The sequence below is a fragment of the Lampris incognitus genome, chromosome 10 (assembly GCF_029633865.1).
Source record: "Lampris incognitus isolate fLamInc1 chromosome 10, fLamInc1.hap2, whole genome shotgun sequence".
Lineage (NCBI taxonomy): Eukaryota > Metazoa > Chordata > Actinopteri > Lampriformes > Lampridae > Lampris > Lampris incognitus.
Window position 1 is genome coordinate 37364780 of NC_079220.1, and position 16129 is coordinate 37380908.

General features: G+C 45.1%; 2 protein-coding genes across 3 annotated transcripts in view; one reads left to right on the forward strand and one right to left on the reverse strand.

Annotated features, from left to right (window-relative positions):
• The window catches only part of tmem98 (transmembrane protein 98), a 46313-nt gene extending 31907 nt beyond the window's left edge, over positions 1-14406 (forward strand). For both annotated transcript variants that reach the window (XM_056287567.1, XM_056287568.1), the window contains exon 7: positions 12355-14406. In XM_056287567.1, the coding sequence (XP_056143542.1) occupies positions 12355-12556 (202 nt within the window). In that variant the 3' untranslated portion in view covers positions 12557-14406. The remainder of the gene's footprint in view (positions 1-12354) is intronic.
• A 17-nt stretch (positions 14407-14423) lies between these two features.
• LOC130119817 (supervillin-like) overlaps positions 14424-16129 on the reverse strand; it is a 45600-nt gene continuing 43894 nt past the window's right edge. The window contains exon 18 of the mRNA XM_056288412.1: positions 14424-14582. Coding sequence (XP_056144387.1) covers positions 14493-14582 — 90 coding nt within the window. The 3' untranslated portion in view covers positions 14424-14492. The remainder of the gene's footprint in view (positions 14583-16129) is intronic.

Here is a 16129-nt window from a genome sequence, read left to right on the forward strand (position 1 = left end):
AACAGACAAAGACTGATGCAGCACTACAGAGTGTGAAGCACTTCACATTGAATGGTTGCCCAAAGCATTTGAATGATGATGAGTTAAGGCCATACTTCATAAGAAACACTGAACTGACAGTTGAATCTGACTATGTGATGTGGGGTTTCCGGGTAATCATACCAGAGGTGTTAAGACAACAGATGTTACGTGGATTGCATGAAAATCACCAGGGAATGGTAAAGATGAAAGCATTAGCCCGTAGTCACTTTTGGTGGCCAAACCTTGATTCTGACAAAGTCACTGGTAAACAGTTGCCAGACACCAACCTGCCACAGCTCCTGTTCACAACTGGAGCTGGCCTAACCGTCCTTGGCAGAGGATACACATAGATTATGCTCAGAAGGGAAAGGTCAACTTCCTAGTGGTCACTGATAGCTATTCACGTTGGCCAGAAGTAGCTTTGATTAGTAGCACTACATCTGTAAAGACCATAGAAGTTTTGAGGGGATACTTTGCCACTTGGGGTCTTCCAAACAAACTTGTGTCTGATAATGGACCGCAATTTGTATCTGCTGAGTTTGAAACATTCCTGAAAAAAAATGGGGTGAAACATGTTAAGAGTTCTCCTTACCACCCAGCTTCTAAAGGGGCTGCAGAGCGTTTGGTGCAGAACCTGAAAACAGCTCTTGAAAAGGGAAAGAGTAGCAATATGATGTTGCAGCACTGCATACACAATTTCCTATTCTGTTATAGGAGTACGCCACAGTCTACTACAGGGAAAACACCTGCAGAATTGTTTCTCAGACGTCAATTCAAAACCAGGTTGTCTCTCACCAAACCTAATTTCGCAGAGTCCATGCAACAGAGACAGGACAGTCAACAGTCCAAGCCAGCAGATAAGTTGGCACAAGTCAGACGCTTCCTACCAAAACAGAAGATGTTTGTTCGAAACCACAGGGGAGGGGAAGGTGTTAAATGGGTGCCTGAGTGCATTGTAAAGGCACTTGGTACTGTCACATATCTTGTGAAAGTGTATGGAAAGGTGTAGAAGAGACATGTCAATCAAATGATTAATACTGAGATTGAGAACTGTAATGTCTCAGATGAATCTGATGATGATCTGAGGGTTGTTCCAAATGTAAACGTTCCAGAATCCACTGAGAGGGTTGTGCAGCAAGGATCCAATGATACTGCTCCCTCCTCAGTTGCAGAGGGTGTCCATAGGCCGCAGCAGCATGTGAAGCCGCCTGATAGATTAAATCTGTGAGAACACAGTTGTTGTTATAACAACGTAATGTTGAAAAGATGTAAAAAAAAAAAAGAAATGTGGTTGTACTGTAAATGTACTGGGTTCAGATTTCAGGGGAGGAGTGTAGTGTATGGAGATACACACGAAAGCAAATGTTTTTATTTGCAGTAATATGTATTTTATGTTTGACCTCTGACCCTCGATGTCTATTGGTTGTGTATTTTGTATAAATGTACGCGCACCACTCTGGTGCGCGCCCTTGAAAGAAGACAGAGTAAGAGGGTCACTCGTGTTTTCGTGCCTGCTTAACGCAGTCGTTTTGTAATGTTACTACGGTCTAGCAAATAAAAGAGGAAGCCCAAGATACACCTTGCTCATTGTATAATTCAGTTATCCTGTAGATACACGGCAATTGACACAATTCACAACGCTAACAAAAAACGTGTCACTAAGGTCAGGATCCTCCACTAAGTTTAGAAATCTTCCTTTCTTCCCCTCTTTCCTTTTAGAGAAGCACTGTTTAGCAAAGCGGTTCATCCTTTGGCAATTTGAACAATACTTACCAAAGGCTGGGCACTGTCTTGGCTTGTGCCGCGAGCCGCAGCGCTTGCAGTCTGCAAGCGCCGTGTCCTCTGACACGACACCGTACCAACCGCCGCTGCACTGTCGCCCACGTGAGTAGTGCCTGCCGCCATCTCGCTGAACGTTTTCACTTGCTTTTGGGGCAGCTCACTCGCCTGGCAGATCTTGATGGCTGCCATCAGCGTCAGCTCCGTTTCCTGTAGTAGCCTTTCTCTGACCTTTTTGTCCTCCACGCCAAAAACGATCTGGTCTCTGATCATGGAGTCTTTAGCCGCAAGTCTGTTAGAAAGCTGTCAAAGGGCTCACGTGGATGCTGCGTACGAGACCGAAACACATATCTCTCGTACGTCTCGTTCTTCTTTGGAGAACAGTGAGCTCCAAATTTACTAAGCACTACATCCAACTTTTCACTATCACCCGGGCTGTCAAACACGAAATGTGTTAAATACTTCTATGGCCTGTGGCTCCGCTATTGTTAGCAGTACCGCTACCTTCCTATCATCCGGCTTCGTCTCCAGTCCCACGGCCGCGACGTACAGGTTGAACTGCTGTTTGAAGGTGTGCCACTTCTCATCGACATTCCCCGTTAGTTTCAAACTCTCCGGTGGTTTCAAATCCATGTCGTCTTGCTCAGTTTACTCCTGGTACCGTGTTATATTCGGGTTTAGAAAGATGAGGCTTGCTTTATTCCACTCTTAACTCATTAAACAACTCATTCAGCCGTGTGCATTCTTCGTGTATTTTTCATCTAATCCTATCTAGTTCTCTCAGGTAGGTACTAACAGCTAGTTCCACTTAGTGGGCAGAACGTGTAACAACATCCAATCATCACAGTCACAGTCAGTGAAAAGTCAAGACGCTAGAGTGTACAGCATAATGTCACAAGATCGTTTAGTTGTGGGCAACATTAACACGGCGGCCGTGACGAGGCGTCTGTCTTGTCGCCGTTGTCCGGCTCCCGGAGCAAAGCGGCCATTTCTTGGTTTTGCAGGGCTGGTGGAGGTTGAAAGGTGGTTTGCAGAAAATTATCGGCTTCGTGTTGCGTCCCAAAGTTGATGGTGTGCCCGCAATAGGTGATTTTCATCTGGGCCGGGTAAAGCATGAACGGCTGGAGCCCAAGAGAAATCAACCTCTTGTCGACCGGGGTGAACTCCCTCCGTTTGCTCGTCATTTCTCTGCTATAACCCGGGAAGAACAGCAAGGTTTGCTTGTTATGCTTAATGGGCTAAGCTCTATCTCCCTTCAAAATGGATTGATGGTCAGTTAGTCAAACAGTTTGAAGATCAGCATGCGAGGGTGGTTGGCATCTGTGCTAACTCTGCTGTAAAGTCTATGGGCTCTCTATGCGGATAACCCGTTCTCCCAGTGAAGGGATCCACTTCGGCAAGTTTTTGCTCAGAAAACCAATGTCCTCCGACCCTTCCTCGCCTTCCTTCAGCCCGACCAGTCTCACGTTGGACGTCCGGCTACAGTCCTCCAACTGAGAGATCTTTGAGGTGAGTTCCCCGACTTGACGCTGAAGATCATTAGCTTGTTGCTTGCTGTTATATATTATGATTATACCTGGTCCGTTGCTGCCACCTATGGGCGGACCAGGGTATTGATATTACGGGTGACTTGAGGAGTGACATTTTACAGTTGTGAATAACCTGTCCTGACGGCTACTTTCTTATCCGTCTCCCGACTGATTTATGCTTTAAACCTAGCAGTATAAGTTGGGCAATACTCTAAGGAAGATACAACAAAGTGGCTACCAGGATCTTATTCGACATCCGCGTGTGTTTCTCCACTCGTTTTGAAGATTCTGAGCCAGATTGTTGCTGTGAAGGCTGGAAGCTAGCAGGTTAGCAAGTTAGCTTCACCGTCAAAGTCTGCAGTGTTCGCAGAGGTAAGATGCTTGTGAAAAAGCAGCTAACGAGGCAAAAACGGCAGAGATGATTGGGAGCATTGGCCCCTTTGATGAAAATACTGAGCAGTGGGGCTCCTACACAGAACGTTTCGAGTTCGTTGTTCAAGCAAATGGGATTGCAGATGGGAAGATTGTGCCAATGTTCTTGAGTGTAATGGGACCGAAAACTTTTGGTCTGCTGCATTGCCTGGTCCAGCCAGCCAAGCCTGGGACTAAAAGCTATGCTAACATAGTGGCTACGTTGATGGCCCATTTCTCATCCAAGCCACTGGTAATTGCAGAATGTTTCCGTAAAAGAAACCAAGAGGAAGGGGAGAGTGTAACAGTGTTTGTGGCTGCACTGAAGAGGCTAGCAGAGCACTGTGAATTCAATGATGTGCTGAATGACACCATAAGAGACAGACTCTTGTGCGGGCTGAGGAGTGAGGCTACTCAGAAACGTCTGCTAACTGAAGGTGCAGTCACATTGGATAAAGCTGTCGAGATTGCTGTGTCAATGGCGCTAGCTGCCAGGGAGGCTCAGCACCTCAGTTCAAGTGGTAAACTGCACAAGGTCTCCACCGAGGACAAGGGGGCTCACGAAAAATGTTACCGATGCGGCAAAACAGGACATTTTGCAGCTGAGTGTTGGAATAAGGACGTGGATTGCAGGAAGTGTGGAAAAAAAGGGCACCTGGAATGCGCTTGCAAAAGTAAGGGAGCTGACAGAAACCCAAGCAAGTAAACAAAAACCCAATTCCCAAATTCAAAAAGACAGCCTTCCTCAGTGTGGAACCAAACCACACAACCTGGTGTCACGCCAAAGCGTGTAATACACCTGCTGCTCCAACGTGTCAGTGTCACGGTTTGCCTCGCTCAGGCGTGAAAAGTACACGCGTGTATGAAGGTGCAGTGCCAGCAGGGGGGCGATGATTAAGAGGTGAAGGCAGGTTAGGGTTAGGGTTAAGGTTAGGGTTAAGGTTAAGGTTAGAGTTAGGGTTAGGGTTAAGGTTAAGGTTAGGGTTAGGTTTGGGGGGGGTTTGGAAAATGCTGTATGCGTCTTTACCTCCGTGGGGAGTTGCTGGCATTGAGTTAATCATCGCCCCCTGCTGGCACTGCACCACCTTCATACATGCGTGTACTTTTCACACCTGAGGGAGGCAAACCGTGACACTGACATGTTGGACCAGCATGTGTATTACACGCTTTGGCATGATACCGGGCTGAGCCACACCACCGCTGAACCCAACAGCTCATCAGATGAGGCATCAGTGTATGTACTGTCAGTGCAGGGAGGTCCAGATGGATATTAGGAAACTCTACTCTGGAGGGGAAACCAGTGCGCGTGGAAACTGACACCAGTGCAGCCATCTCCATTGTGTCATATGCTGTTACAAGGAAAACTTGCAACACCTTCCATTACAACCAGCCAGCCTCAAACTGAAAACATACACTGGCGAATCAGTGCGAACAAAAGGCATCGTCATTGTCACAGTCCTGGTGAATGGCCAGACAGCTAAACTACCACTGTATGTAGTCAAAGGGAATTTTCCATCTCTGCTGGGCCGGTCGTAGCTGGAGGAGCTCACACTGGACTGGCCTGCAATTCGTATGGTTTGAAAAGGTGAAAAACATCTGACAACAGTTTTGAACAAACATGCAGAGGTGTTCAAGGAGGAACTGGGAATGATGAAAGACACAACAGTTAAACTGAACATTCAGCCGGATAGCAAACCAAGGTTAATGAAAGCCAGACCAGTTCCCTACGCAATAAACCCAAAAGTAGAAGCAGAGCTGGAATCCTTGGTCAAAAGTGGGGTGCTGGAATCTGTCAGTCGGAGTGACTGGGCCACTCCAATCATGGCAGTTATGAAAAAAGATAACTCGTGAGAATCTGCGGAGACTTCAAAGTCACCATAAACCCAGTGCTTGAGGCTGAACAATATCCACTTCCCCACATTGAGGAGCTTTTCACTGGATTGGCTAGAGGGCAAAATTCAGCAAAATAGACCTCACACAAGCCTACCTCTAGATCGATGAGAAGTCGAGGGAGCTTCTCACGATAGTCACTCACAAGGACCTCTACCAATACTGCAGGCTACCCTTTGGAATAACATCGGCCCCGGCTATCTTTCAGCGTGCGATGGACCAGATGCTGAGCGGCTTGGCTGGCATCCACTGCTACTTGGACGACACACTGGTCACTGAGAAGACAGAGCAAGAGCACCTGAAAAATCTGGACGCCACACTGCAGTGGCTTGAAGAATATGGACTCAGAGTCTGCAGATCAAAGTGTGAGTTTATCCAGTCTGCATTAGAGTATTTGGGTCACGTAATAGACTCAGAGGGCTTACACAAAGCTCCATCCAAAATCAAAGCGATCGTGGAAGCACCGACACCTCAAAATGTGTCAACTACGCTCTTAACTTGGGCTCCTAAACTACTATGGGGAAATTCATACCGAGCCTCTCTTCTCTGCTGCGACCGCTTCACTGGCTGCTGTGCCATGGCAAGGCATGGAAATCGACTGAACAGTGTGAGGTTGCCTTTGCGCAAACAAAAAAGGCGCTGCTTGAGTCTGACACGCTGACACACTTTGACCCCACATTGCCCTTACAACTTGCATGTGATGCTTCCCCTTACGGAGTGGGGGCAGTAATTTCTCACATCATGTCCAGGAGTGAAGATTAGCCTGTCACGTTCGCTTCACACACACTCAACCAAGCCGAACGCAACTATGTGCAAACTGAACAAGATGCGCTGGGAATTGTGTTTGGGGTCGGAAAATTTCACCAATATCTCTTTGGGAGGAAATTTGTCCTTCTGACAGACCATCGCCCCCTGACAACAATTTTCGGGCTCCATACTGGTCCGTGGCAGCCAGTCGGATGCAAAAATGGGCCTTGTTGTTGTCCACCAACGACTACGACATCAAATACAGCAAGTCAGAGCTGCATGCAAATGCATCTCTAGGCTGCCCCTGCCGGTTGACCATGGTGAGCAACAGCAGGTTGGCATTTTCTACTTCAGGCAAGTGGAGGAGGCTCCCATCATTCCTACTCAAGTGAAAGGACACACCCGAAATGACCCTGTGCTCTCCAAACTGATGGATAGGTGATCAGTGGAAAGAGTGGGAACCTTCCAAAGCTAAAACTGTACCTCGCAAGAAGGAATGAGCCCTCTGTGCAGGTAGGATGTCTCCTATGGGGACGCAGAGTGATTATTCCACCCACGCTGCAAAAAAAAGGCTACTACAGCAGCTACATGCAGGCCACAGCGAAATGGTCTGCATGAAAGAACTTGCCAGGAGCTACTGCTGGTGGCCTGGAATGGATGGGAAAATAGTAGAGACTGTGAGAACATGTCCATCTTGTCAGCGGGTGCGTGGCATGCCACAGCCAGCCCCCCTCCACCCGTGGGACTGGCCAGAGGGACCCTGGCAGCACATCCACATTGATTTTGCTGGCCCGTTTGAGGAGAAGATGTTTCTGGTGGCAGTTGATGCTCAGCAAGTGGCCGGAAGTGGCCATGATGAGATTGACAACAGCTGAGAAAACCATCGAGAAACTTGGGGAAATGTTCAGTCGGTTTGGCTTCCAAGAGTTCGAGCTATTCCTCGAGGTAAATGGAGTGCAACACATCCGCTCTGCTCTCTATCACCCATCTACTAATGGATTAGCAGAGAGATTTGTTCAGAGCAGGAAATACAGTTTGAAGGCTTCTCAGGGTCAAAGCTCTCTCCACCAGAGGCTGAACAGCTTCCTGCTGTCTTACAGAAATGTTCCCCACACAACCACAAGAGCTGCTGCTGCGGTACGGCTCACGAAGAGACAGCTGCGCATCAACCTCGACCTCCTAAAACCACCAATGACCAAAGAGACTGTTCACCTGAAACAACAAACTCAGATTCAACAACGCCAGCATAAAGCAAAAGACAGGATCTTCTTCCTAGGTGACAGTGTACTCGCACGCAACTATAAACCGAACCAAAATGGGTGCCAGCCACCGTCCTGGCACAGACAGGGCCTGTGTCCTATACAGTCTGGGCCACTGAGGACATCGTCTGGAGAAGACGCACAGACCAACTGCTTGCTGCAGCAACAGCATCTGGGAACACTGCGCCACCACTACCATTGGTCTGTGCTGAGCCATACGAGCAGGACAACCCAGCCCAACCCACACTCACTCAGAATGCACCAGGTCACACAGAACCTGCTTCTTCTGGGCCCACCTCTTCAGCAGTTTCAGAGACAGAACTGTCGTCATGCTCCACACCGACGTCTGTCCCTGTTGCACCCCTTGTAGATCCGCCAGAGGCTGGCGCTCACCACCAGTATCCCTAGAGAGAACAGCGGTCTCCTAACCGCCTAGATTTATAGTAGCCACACCCAGAAGAATGGGGCAGAATAATACCCAGGGTTATGGCAGGGTCTGAGCAGTCCACCTCATTTCCTTAGTTAAAAAAAAAAGAGAGAGAGAAGGAATATTGTTGCTTGTCATTGGGAGAAAGGGGTATTGTTAATTCTTATTGAATTTTGTTGCTTGTCACTAGGAGTAAGGGGGACTGTTAATTATTATTGAATATTGTTGCTGTCACTGGGAGTAAGGGGGACTGTTAATTCGTAATGTTATTTTGTAATTGAACAGTTTTGATTCCAGGGATCTGAGACATTTTAGTTATCCATGGACAACATAGTGTTTACATGTCATGATAGTGGCTTATGTGGTTAAAGGTGTTCGGATGTTAGTGATGCTACATGTTCATTAAGTGGGGAGATGTTATATACTGTGATGGTCTGTTGCTGCCACCTATGGCCAGACCAGGGTATTGATATTACGGGTGACGAGGAGTAACATGTTACAGTTGGTGTGAATAACCTACCGGCTGTCATGACGGCTAATTTCGAATCCTTCTCCGACTGATTTATGTTGTAAACCTAGCAGTACAAGTTGGGCAATACTCTTGAGGAAGATGCAACACTTGCTAGCTTTCATCGTAGCCTGCAGCGCATCAAACTTAGCCATGTTGCTCCGGATAGCTTTGTGAGACGACTCGAATTCTTTGGCTAGTTCACACATATTATCCTTGGTATGTTGAATTTGACGCGTTAGTTCTGTTAACTGAGGGATGAGGGTACTGTTGATCGCTTCTTTCACTGCCGACTGGATTAACATGTTGAGGTCACTGCTGTTCTAGCAATGCGGTTTTAACAGCGTTAGCAATGGCGTCGTCCAGCTCTTCCTTTGGCATCGTAACTGTAATTATATGTGCCCCCGGGCCAGTAGGCGGCAGTATTGTTTATTGTAGAGGGTTAAGGTTCATGCGTATAACGTTTTAGGATCAGAACGTGACAGCCATGGAGCAGACAAGACGTGATTAAATACACAGAGACAAGAGATACCTTTCAGCTTGATTTATTACATAACAGAACATTACATGGTACCAGGAGTGAACCACCGGGGACTTTAACGTTAACTGGAAATGTAGACACGAACTGGAGAAATTTCAAGCAGCAGTTCAAGCTGTATGTCGTGGCTATAGGGGTGACAGGGGCGCCTAATGAGCAAAAGACCGCCATGCCACTCACCATCGCTGGAGCTAATGCGCTGGAGGTGTACAACACATTCACGTTTGCAAACGAGGGAGATAAAAACAAGCAAACCAAAGAGCCAATGCTGATTCTAGACATGCCAGCTGAGCCATGGCAAAAAGTAGGAACAGATCTCTTCCATCTGAATGGAAAGGGCTTTCTCTTAGTAATAGACTATTACTCAAACTATCCTGAAATCGCACAGCTAAACGGCACATCTGCAAGCAGTGTTATTACTCGCCTGAAAAGCATATTTGCCACACGGAATTCCTCAAACAGTGCAGAGTCACAATGGCCCCAAGTATAGCTGCCGGGAGTTTCAGATGTTTGCAGAACAGTATGGGTTCCAACACACCACATCAAGCCCTCTCCATCCACAGGCAAATGGGAAGGCAGAGAAAGGAGTGGAAATTGTCAAAAGAGTCCTGAAAAAGGCCACTGAAACCAACTCAGACCCTTACCTGGCATTGTTGACCTATCGAGCCTCACCTCTGGCATGTTGAGAGTCGCCTGAGGAGCTTCTCATGAACTGTTAACTGCACAGCACACTGCCATGCATGCCTGTGAAAAAGGAAAACAGGGAACTGACACAGAAACACATGCAGCTCAAGTGGGAACAGAAAAAGTACCACAACGAGGCTGCCAGGAATCTGAAACCTCTTACAGAACATGATATGGTCAGAATCGAAGAGCCCTCTGCATGGAACAGAAAGGCAATGGTGCTGAAAGAAGTAAGTCCAAGGTCATATACCATTAGAACTGAAGATGGACAGGTACTGCGGAACAACCACAGAAGTCTGCTTAATACTGAGGAGACATTTCAGGAAGGCAGGTGCTAAAGTGACACCTCCTGTCGTGCATCCTCCTGACGTGCACCTAGCTGAGTTTCCTCCACCTACTCCAACGACTGGAACACCAGTCATGCGCAGGTCTAGCAGGCCTAGAAAACAGAAAGTTATAAAGGACTTGTAGCTTGTAGGATGAAATGAAAAAACAAAAACAAGAGACTTTGAGTTTGGTTAGAGATATACTACAAGACATTGAGGTGTGGAGTAACGTATCAGAAAGTTACACTGAGTTGAGATACCTGAAAATGAAAAAATGTGACTTACCTATTTGTTGTTATACAGTATACCTGTACTGAAAAAAGTGTTTAAAATATTGTTGAATGTTTAAATGACTAGGTGTGGCAATAGCTTAATGTGACTTACCCATTTGTTATTTTACCTGAAAAGGAAAGTGTTAAAAATGTCGTGTAATGTTTAGATGACTAAGTTTGGTTATAGCTCAACAGTCCCTAGACTTTATACTTACCTTCTATTCTTATTATTATTTTTTGTATTAACTTAAATGGGAGGATGTAATGATATGTGCCCACCGGGCCAGTAGATGGCAGTATTGGTATATCTTGTTTATTGTAGAGGGTTAAGGTTCATGCGCAGAACGTTCTAGGATTATAATGTGACAGCCATGGAGCGGACCAGACGTGATTAAATACAGAGACAATATATACCAGTGTTTCTCAACCCAGTCCTCAAGGAACCCCTATCCTGCAGATTTTCATTGTAACCTTGCATAGGTAGCCCTGCTTGTACTTACTTGACCAATCATCTCGCAGCACTTAATTATGCAAGGTGTGCAACATCTGACAAAATTCATTGCTGATTGGTTGAATAACTACAAACAGGTGCCTATTCAGGGTTGCAAAGAAAATATGCAGGATAGGGGTTCCTTGAGGTCAGGGTTGAGAAACACTGATATATACTGTAGTGAATTCAGGAGGCAACCACAGGAACTGCCGCGGGAGACATCGCTAACCGCTCGACTAAAGGGTCAGACCCGTTAGTCAAGGACCAACGTGTCTACTTATCCATGCACGTTACAATACTTTCCAGCTTGATTTATTACATAACAGAGCATTACAGTAACCATAGGTTTTTCTCTCTAACGGCGACATAATCTCGCCTTCCCGTTTCCCCGCGGGCTTTCCTTGAGATATTATGCTGCGATGTGTTATCAATGTTGGTCGACAGAGTAAACGATAAAAGGAGTTTAGAAGTTGTTGAGGACGAGCTACTGAGCTACTCGGGCATCGCGGTCGAGCGCCACCCGGGAGACAACTCCGAAGTTGTTTTACTTAAATTGAACATTTACGTGACCCTTAATGGGTATTTACCATGAACCCATGATATCCATTCTTGATAACATACCCATTGTATTGTAGCGAATTCGGGGGACAACGCAACCGCAGGAACTGCCGCGGCCGGAAGCGGACCCGTATCGCCCGCACCGCAGGAGACATCGCTAACCGCTCGACTAAAGGGTCAGACCCGCCAGCCAGCGGCCAGCGTGTCTACTTATCCATGCACGTTACAATATGTTATCAAGAATAAATGTATGCCCATTTGATTACCTGTTTCCCGTAAAATAATCTAGAAGTTTTGAGTGTTTTTTCCTTTCTCTTTTTTCTTTTCTTTTCGTTTTTCTTTTTTTTGTTTTTGTTTTTTTGTTTTGTTCTTCACCAACACCTGTGATTATATTGGTAACTGCATTAGTGTTCGATCACTTTAAATCCCAAGGATCCATTTGAGATGAATAGGTTGCCATGGCGACTACAGTTCATGTTATGGGCGCCCTCCCCACTGCAGGAAAAAACAAAACAAAAACAAAAAACAAAACATGGCTGAACCTGAGTTTTAGCTGTTGATGTCGCAGTATCTATTTGTAAAGGTCTTCCCTGGGAAACACTACCTGACAGTAACCATTAAAATCAGCTGCAGAGCCTTCATGATTTGGATACTCTACTGTCTTAAACACACCGACCAAAGAATGTATTATGAAGGCCAATTGTTTGCGTTTAAACCGTCAGGATTTAAGCTTTATCTCGTGATAAAGCTGGAGCTTTATCTCCCGGCTGGCTTTTTGGTCTTAACTATTGTTTTTTTTGTTTGTTTTTTTTTTGGGGGGGGGGTGTGTTTTGTTTGTTTTTTTGTGTTTGTTTTTTATGGCAAAAAACAACTTTTATTTTGATCAAAATGTTCTCCCCTGTTCTTTCCCCTCAGGGCTACTGCCCTCCTCCTTTCAGTCAGTCACCTTGTGCTGGTAACCCGCAATGCCTGTCACATGTCCGGCAGTATGGACTGGATCGACCAGTCCCTCCACGCGGCTGAGGATCACATGGTGGTTCTGCGAGAGGCAGCGCTAGCTTCTGAACCGGAACGCACCATACCTGGAATAGACATACAGAGGGAACAGGCCATCTAGGACACACACACACACACACACACACACACACACACACTCCAGAAAGGCATACATGTTAGTTTTATTGTGTATGGTCAGTTTACCAATCTTGAAACTTCTACCCATGAGTGATATTCAGTTGGTGCATACACTATCAAACAGTGTTTAACAGGGTACACGTTTCCAAATATTATTGTCCAGTCCAAACTGATAAAGAACACTTTAGAATCTGTCTCAAAAAGGACAGTTTAAGTGGGTTTTTGTGATTCTGCTCTGCCTTTAATTTTCAAAATGTGTGAGGGTTAGGGTTTCCTTTTCATACTTACCAAGGAGTACTTGGCACTAAGTAATTTGCACCAAGGAGTGCAACTTAGTTTCTATAGCTTTTTTTTGTATGACATTTGTAGAAAGATGTACCACACAGAGTACCAACAGCTACCTTGTACAGAGACCTTTTCTTTGTGCAATTACTGTTAAGTAGATGTTACACATTCAGATACTTTGTAAAGGTGCCATTGTGCGTAACAAGATGTTTTGTAGAGGTTGTCTGTTAAGATGTTGCCATTGGTGACTGGCCTTTTGATACCCCTTCTTGTGTGCCCCATCAGCTAGTGGTGGGCCTTAATCAAAACTGCAAGTCACATGGAGGCTTAGCCAGTTAATCCATGCTGGGAAAATAACACTCAGTTACCTAGCCTAAAAGGCTCCAATTTAGTGGAGACAAAAGGAGACCTTGAGTTACCTCCAACATGGAGGGACAGGGTCTCTTGTGGATGTGCCCATTAAGAGGTGTTGAAGCTGTTGAGACTGACAGTATGTAGTATTCATGTGGTGTTTGATTGTGTAGACTCTGATATGACTGTGTAAAGTGAGTTGGAGCAGAACTTGCATGTCTTGTCCGACTAGAGAGATATCATTAGACACATCTATCTGCCTCCTCATGTGTTGCTAATGCTAAACCACCAACTATGCCAACAAGGCCTCACCCATAGCCAGGTTGAACAGTCTATTTCCACTCAACAACAAAAAACTTGTCATGAGACTTTCTACACATAAACTGTGAGATTACTTAATATCAGAAGTGACGTGAAGGACAACAAAGTCCTGTAAAATGCATCTCCTCACACTATTGTCAAGCACTTTTAAGCCGCTGGTGTGAGTCAGGGGATACCCTCACAGTGGAACAGCATTTGTGCCTTTTTAATTTCCATTCACTGAAATCAAAAGTGAAGACCGTCTGTAACTCCTGGCATGCGGTGATGTTTTGATGGAATGGTATCGACTGATGAGGAAACATTTATGAAGTGGTAATCCTTTTTATTTTTTCTTGTTTACATTGTTTATAAGAACTGATCTTTTTGTAAACACTCCTTTGCTTTCTTACTCCTACCCCACCATTTGTTACTGGTTTCCTTTTCCTTTCCTCACTTTCATCGATTTGTACAGATAAATTTCAGTTTCATAGGAAAATGCGTTTTGTTGTCTGTATTTACTTTTTTCTTTAGTAACTTAAGTAATCCATGTCTGATAAGTCTGCACACCCATACAGTATTCAGGAAAGAGAAGGGGTGGTAGCCCATCTGTTAAAACACATCTGTTAAAACACATAGGCAGTCCTGGCTCTCCAAAACAACGAGAACCTTTGGCCGAGAACACAAGAAGGCCCTAATAAAAACATACTTAAATAAGACACACAGACACAACTTCAAAACAGCAACTATGTAAGCACTGTACACAATTGTCATTAACTGACAAGAAATTGCCATTTTCTTAAAAATAAATACAAAAACAGTCTCTCCTCAGCCTAAGTTGACAGTAATAAAAGTGAACTCTTTTCTTTTTATTGTTTTAGCAGTTCTTTGTGCACAGGCATGGTGTTGTGGTAGTACTCTTCTCAGCAGAGAAGGGTATATCTGGTACAGGGTATGCCACTGCAGCCTTCACTTCCTCTTGCTGCTCAGAAAAACAGTCCTTTGCTTTTTTTCAGTTCTTCTTGTTTCCAGCTCGGGAGAGAGTTGTATTCATGTCTCTTCATTGCCAAAACAGTCTGAAACACAATCAGTTATGTCTTTAAAAAGACGCAAATGCCAATCCAATGAATATAATATATATATGTTCAACAAACACTTGCAAAATCAGGGTAACACTGCAGTCTAGTGGTTTAAAGTTGCTAGGACAATACATTGGTTGGTGAATGTTGCAGCAGCAGATAATAGTATACTGCCAATACAAAATATGATAGAAGTGGAAATTTACGGCAATATGAAACAACACATGCATAGCAGACAGACTATTTCATATTCATCACCCTTGTTTCTCACTACTTTGTGTAGGGGAGACCGGGGCTTCTTGTCACATGGGTAAGTTGTCACATCGTTTATATTTTCACCATCAAGGGATGCTACATAAAAGTTGAATAGTAGTTTTGTACATCTACTTGGTCTGATGTCATATCGTGTCTGGGAAAAGCAAAGCACGCTGTTAACTGAGGTGAGCACTGAGATACCATTTTTCACATTCTAAAGTTAAAAAAAAATGCAACTTGACATTTTTTGTGATAATCTTCTACTTAACAATCTTCACAATTACACATTTGTACTTGGTTGAGGAGAGAATAAAGTGTCTTGTTATACTTTTGCTAATGTCCTGCTTTAAGCTAACTTTAAGATATAGCAAACATTAGCAAACATGGCAGTTTGGGGCAACTTGTCTCCGTAATTCTAGGGCAAGTGACAACTTGCTCCAAAATCACTGAGACAAGCTGCTAGTATACATTGATACAGACAGTCTGCTTGTCAACTGTTGTCATATGTAATTTTGAATTTTGTGAATGTGTTTTTAAAGAAAGGCAAGCAAGAAAGAAGGAAGGGAGAAGAGATCGTCAGGAATTATAAAAGAAAAAAAGAAAATGGCAGCACACCACCTGACGTGATGCTAAGGGGAGTGAGGCAGGTGAAGTTGGCAAATCAATCAGGAGCACAGTGAAGGATTATAACATTAACTACCGTACGCTAGCTCGATACTGTAAGACATTCGCTGCAGCTGACATAGAAAGTCAGACAGCCATCCCAACTATGGTGATTGGGTATAAATCTCCACGGCAGGTTTTTAGCCCAGACTTGGAGCTGTAGCTTGAGCAGTACCTCATGAGATCAGCTGACATCTATTTTGGTTTGTCACCAACTGAGGCGAGGAAGCTAGTGTACGAATTTGCAGTGGCATGGGAGCTGCAGTTTCCACCAGTCTGGGCTGAAAAAGAAAAAGCCAGCAGCGAGTGGTTTACACACTTCTTAAAGCAGCACCCTACTCACTCTCTCAGAAAGCCAGAGGCAACTAGCCTTGTGAGGCAGAGCAAGTGCCTTTAACAGTCTGGAGAAGGTTTTAGGCCAACATTCACTGGGACCAGGGGACATCTGGAATATGGATGAAACTGGTTTATAGATGTGGTGAGGTAGGACATGTAGGTAGCTGGTGTGACAGAGGAAGATGCAGAGGACAGGAAGAAATGGAAATGGATGATCTTCTGTGGCGACCCTTAACGAGAGCAGCCGAAAGTAGTAGTAGTAGTAGTAGGTGTGACGACTATGCAGAAAC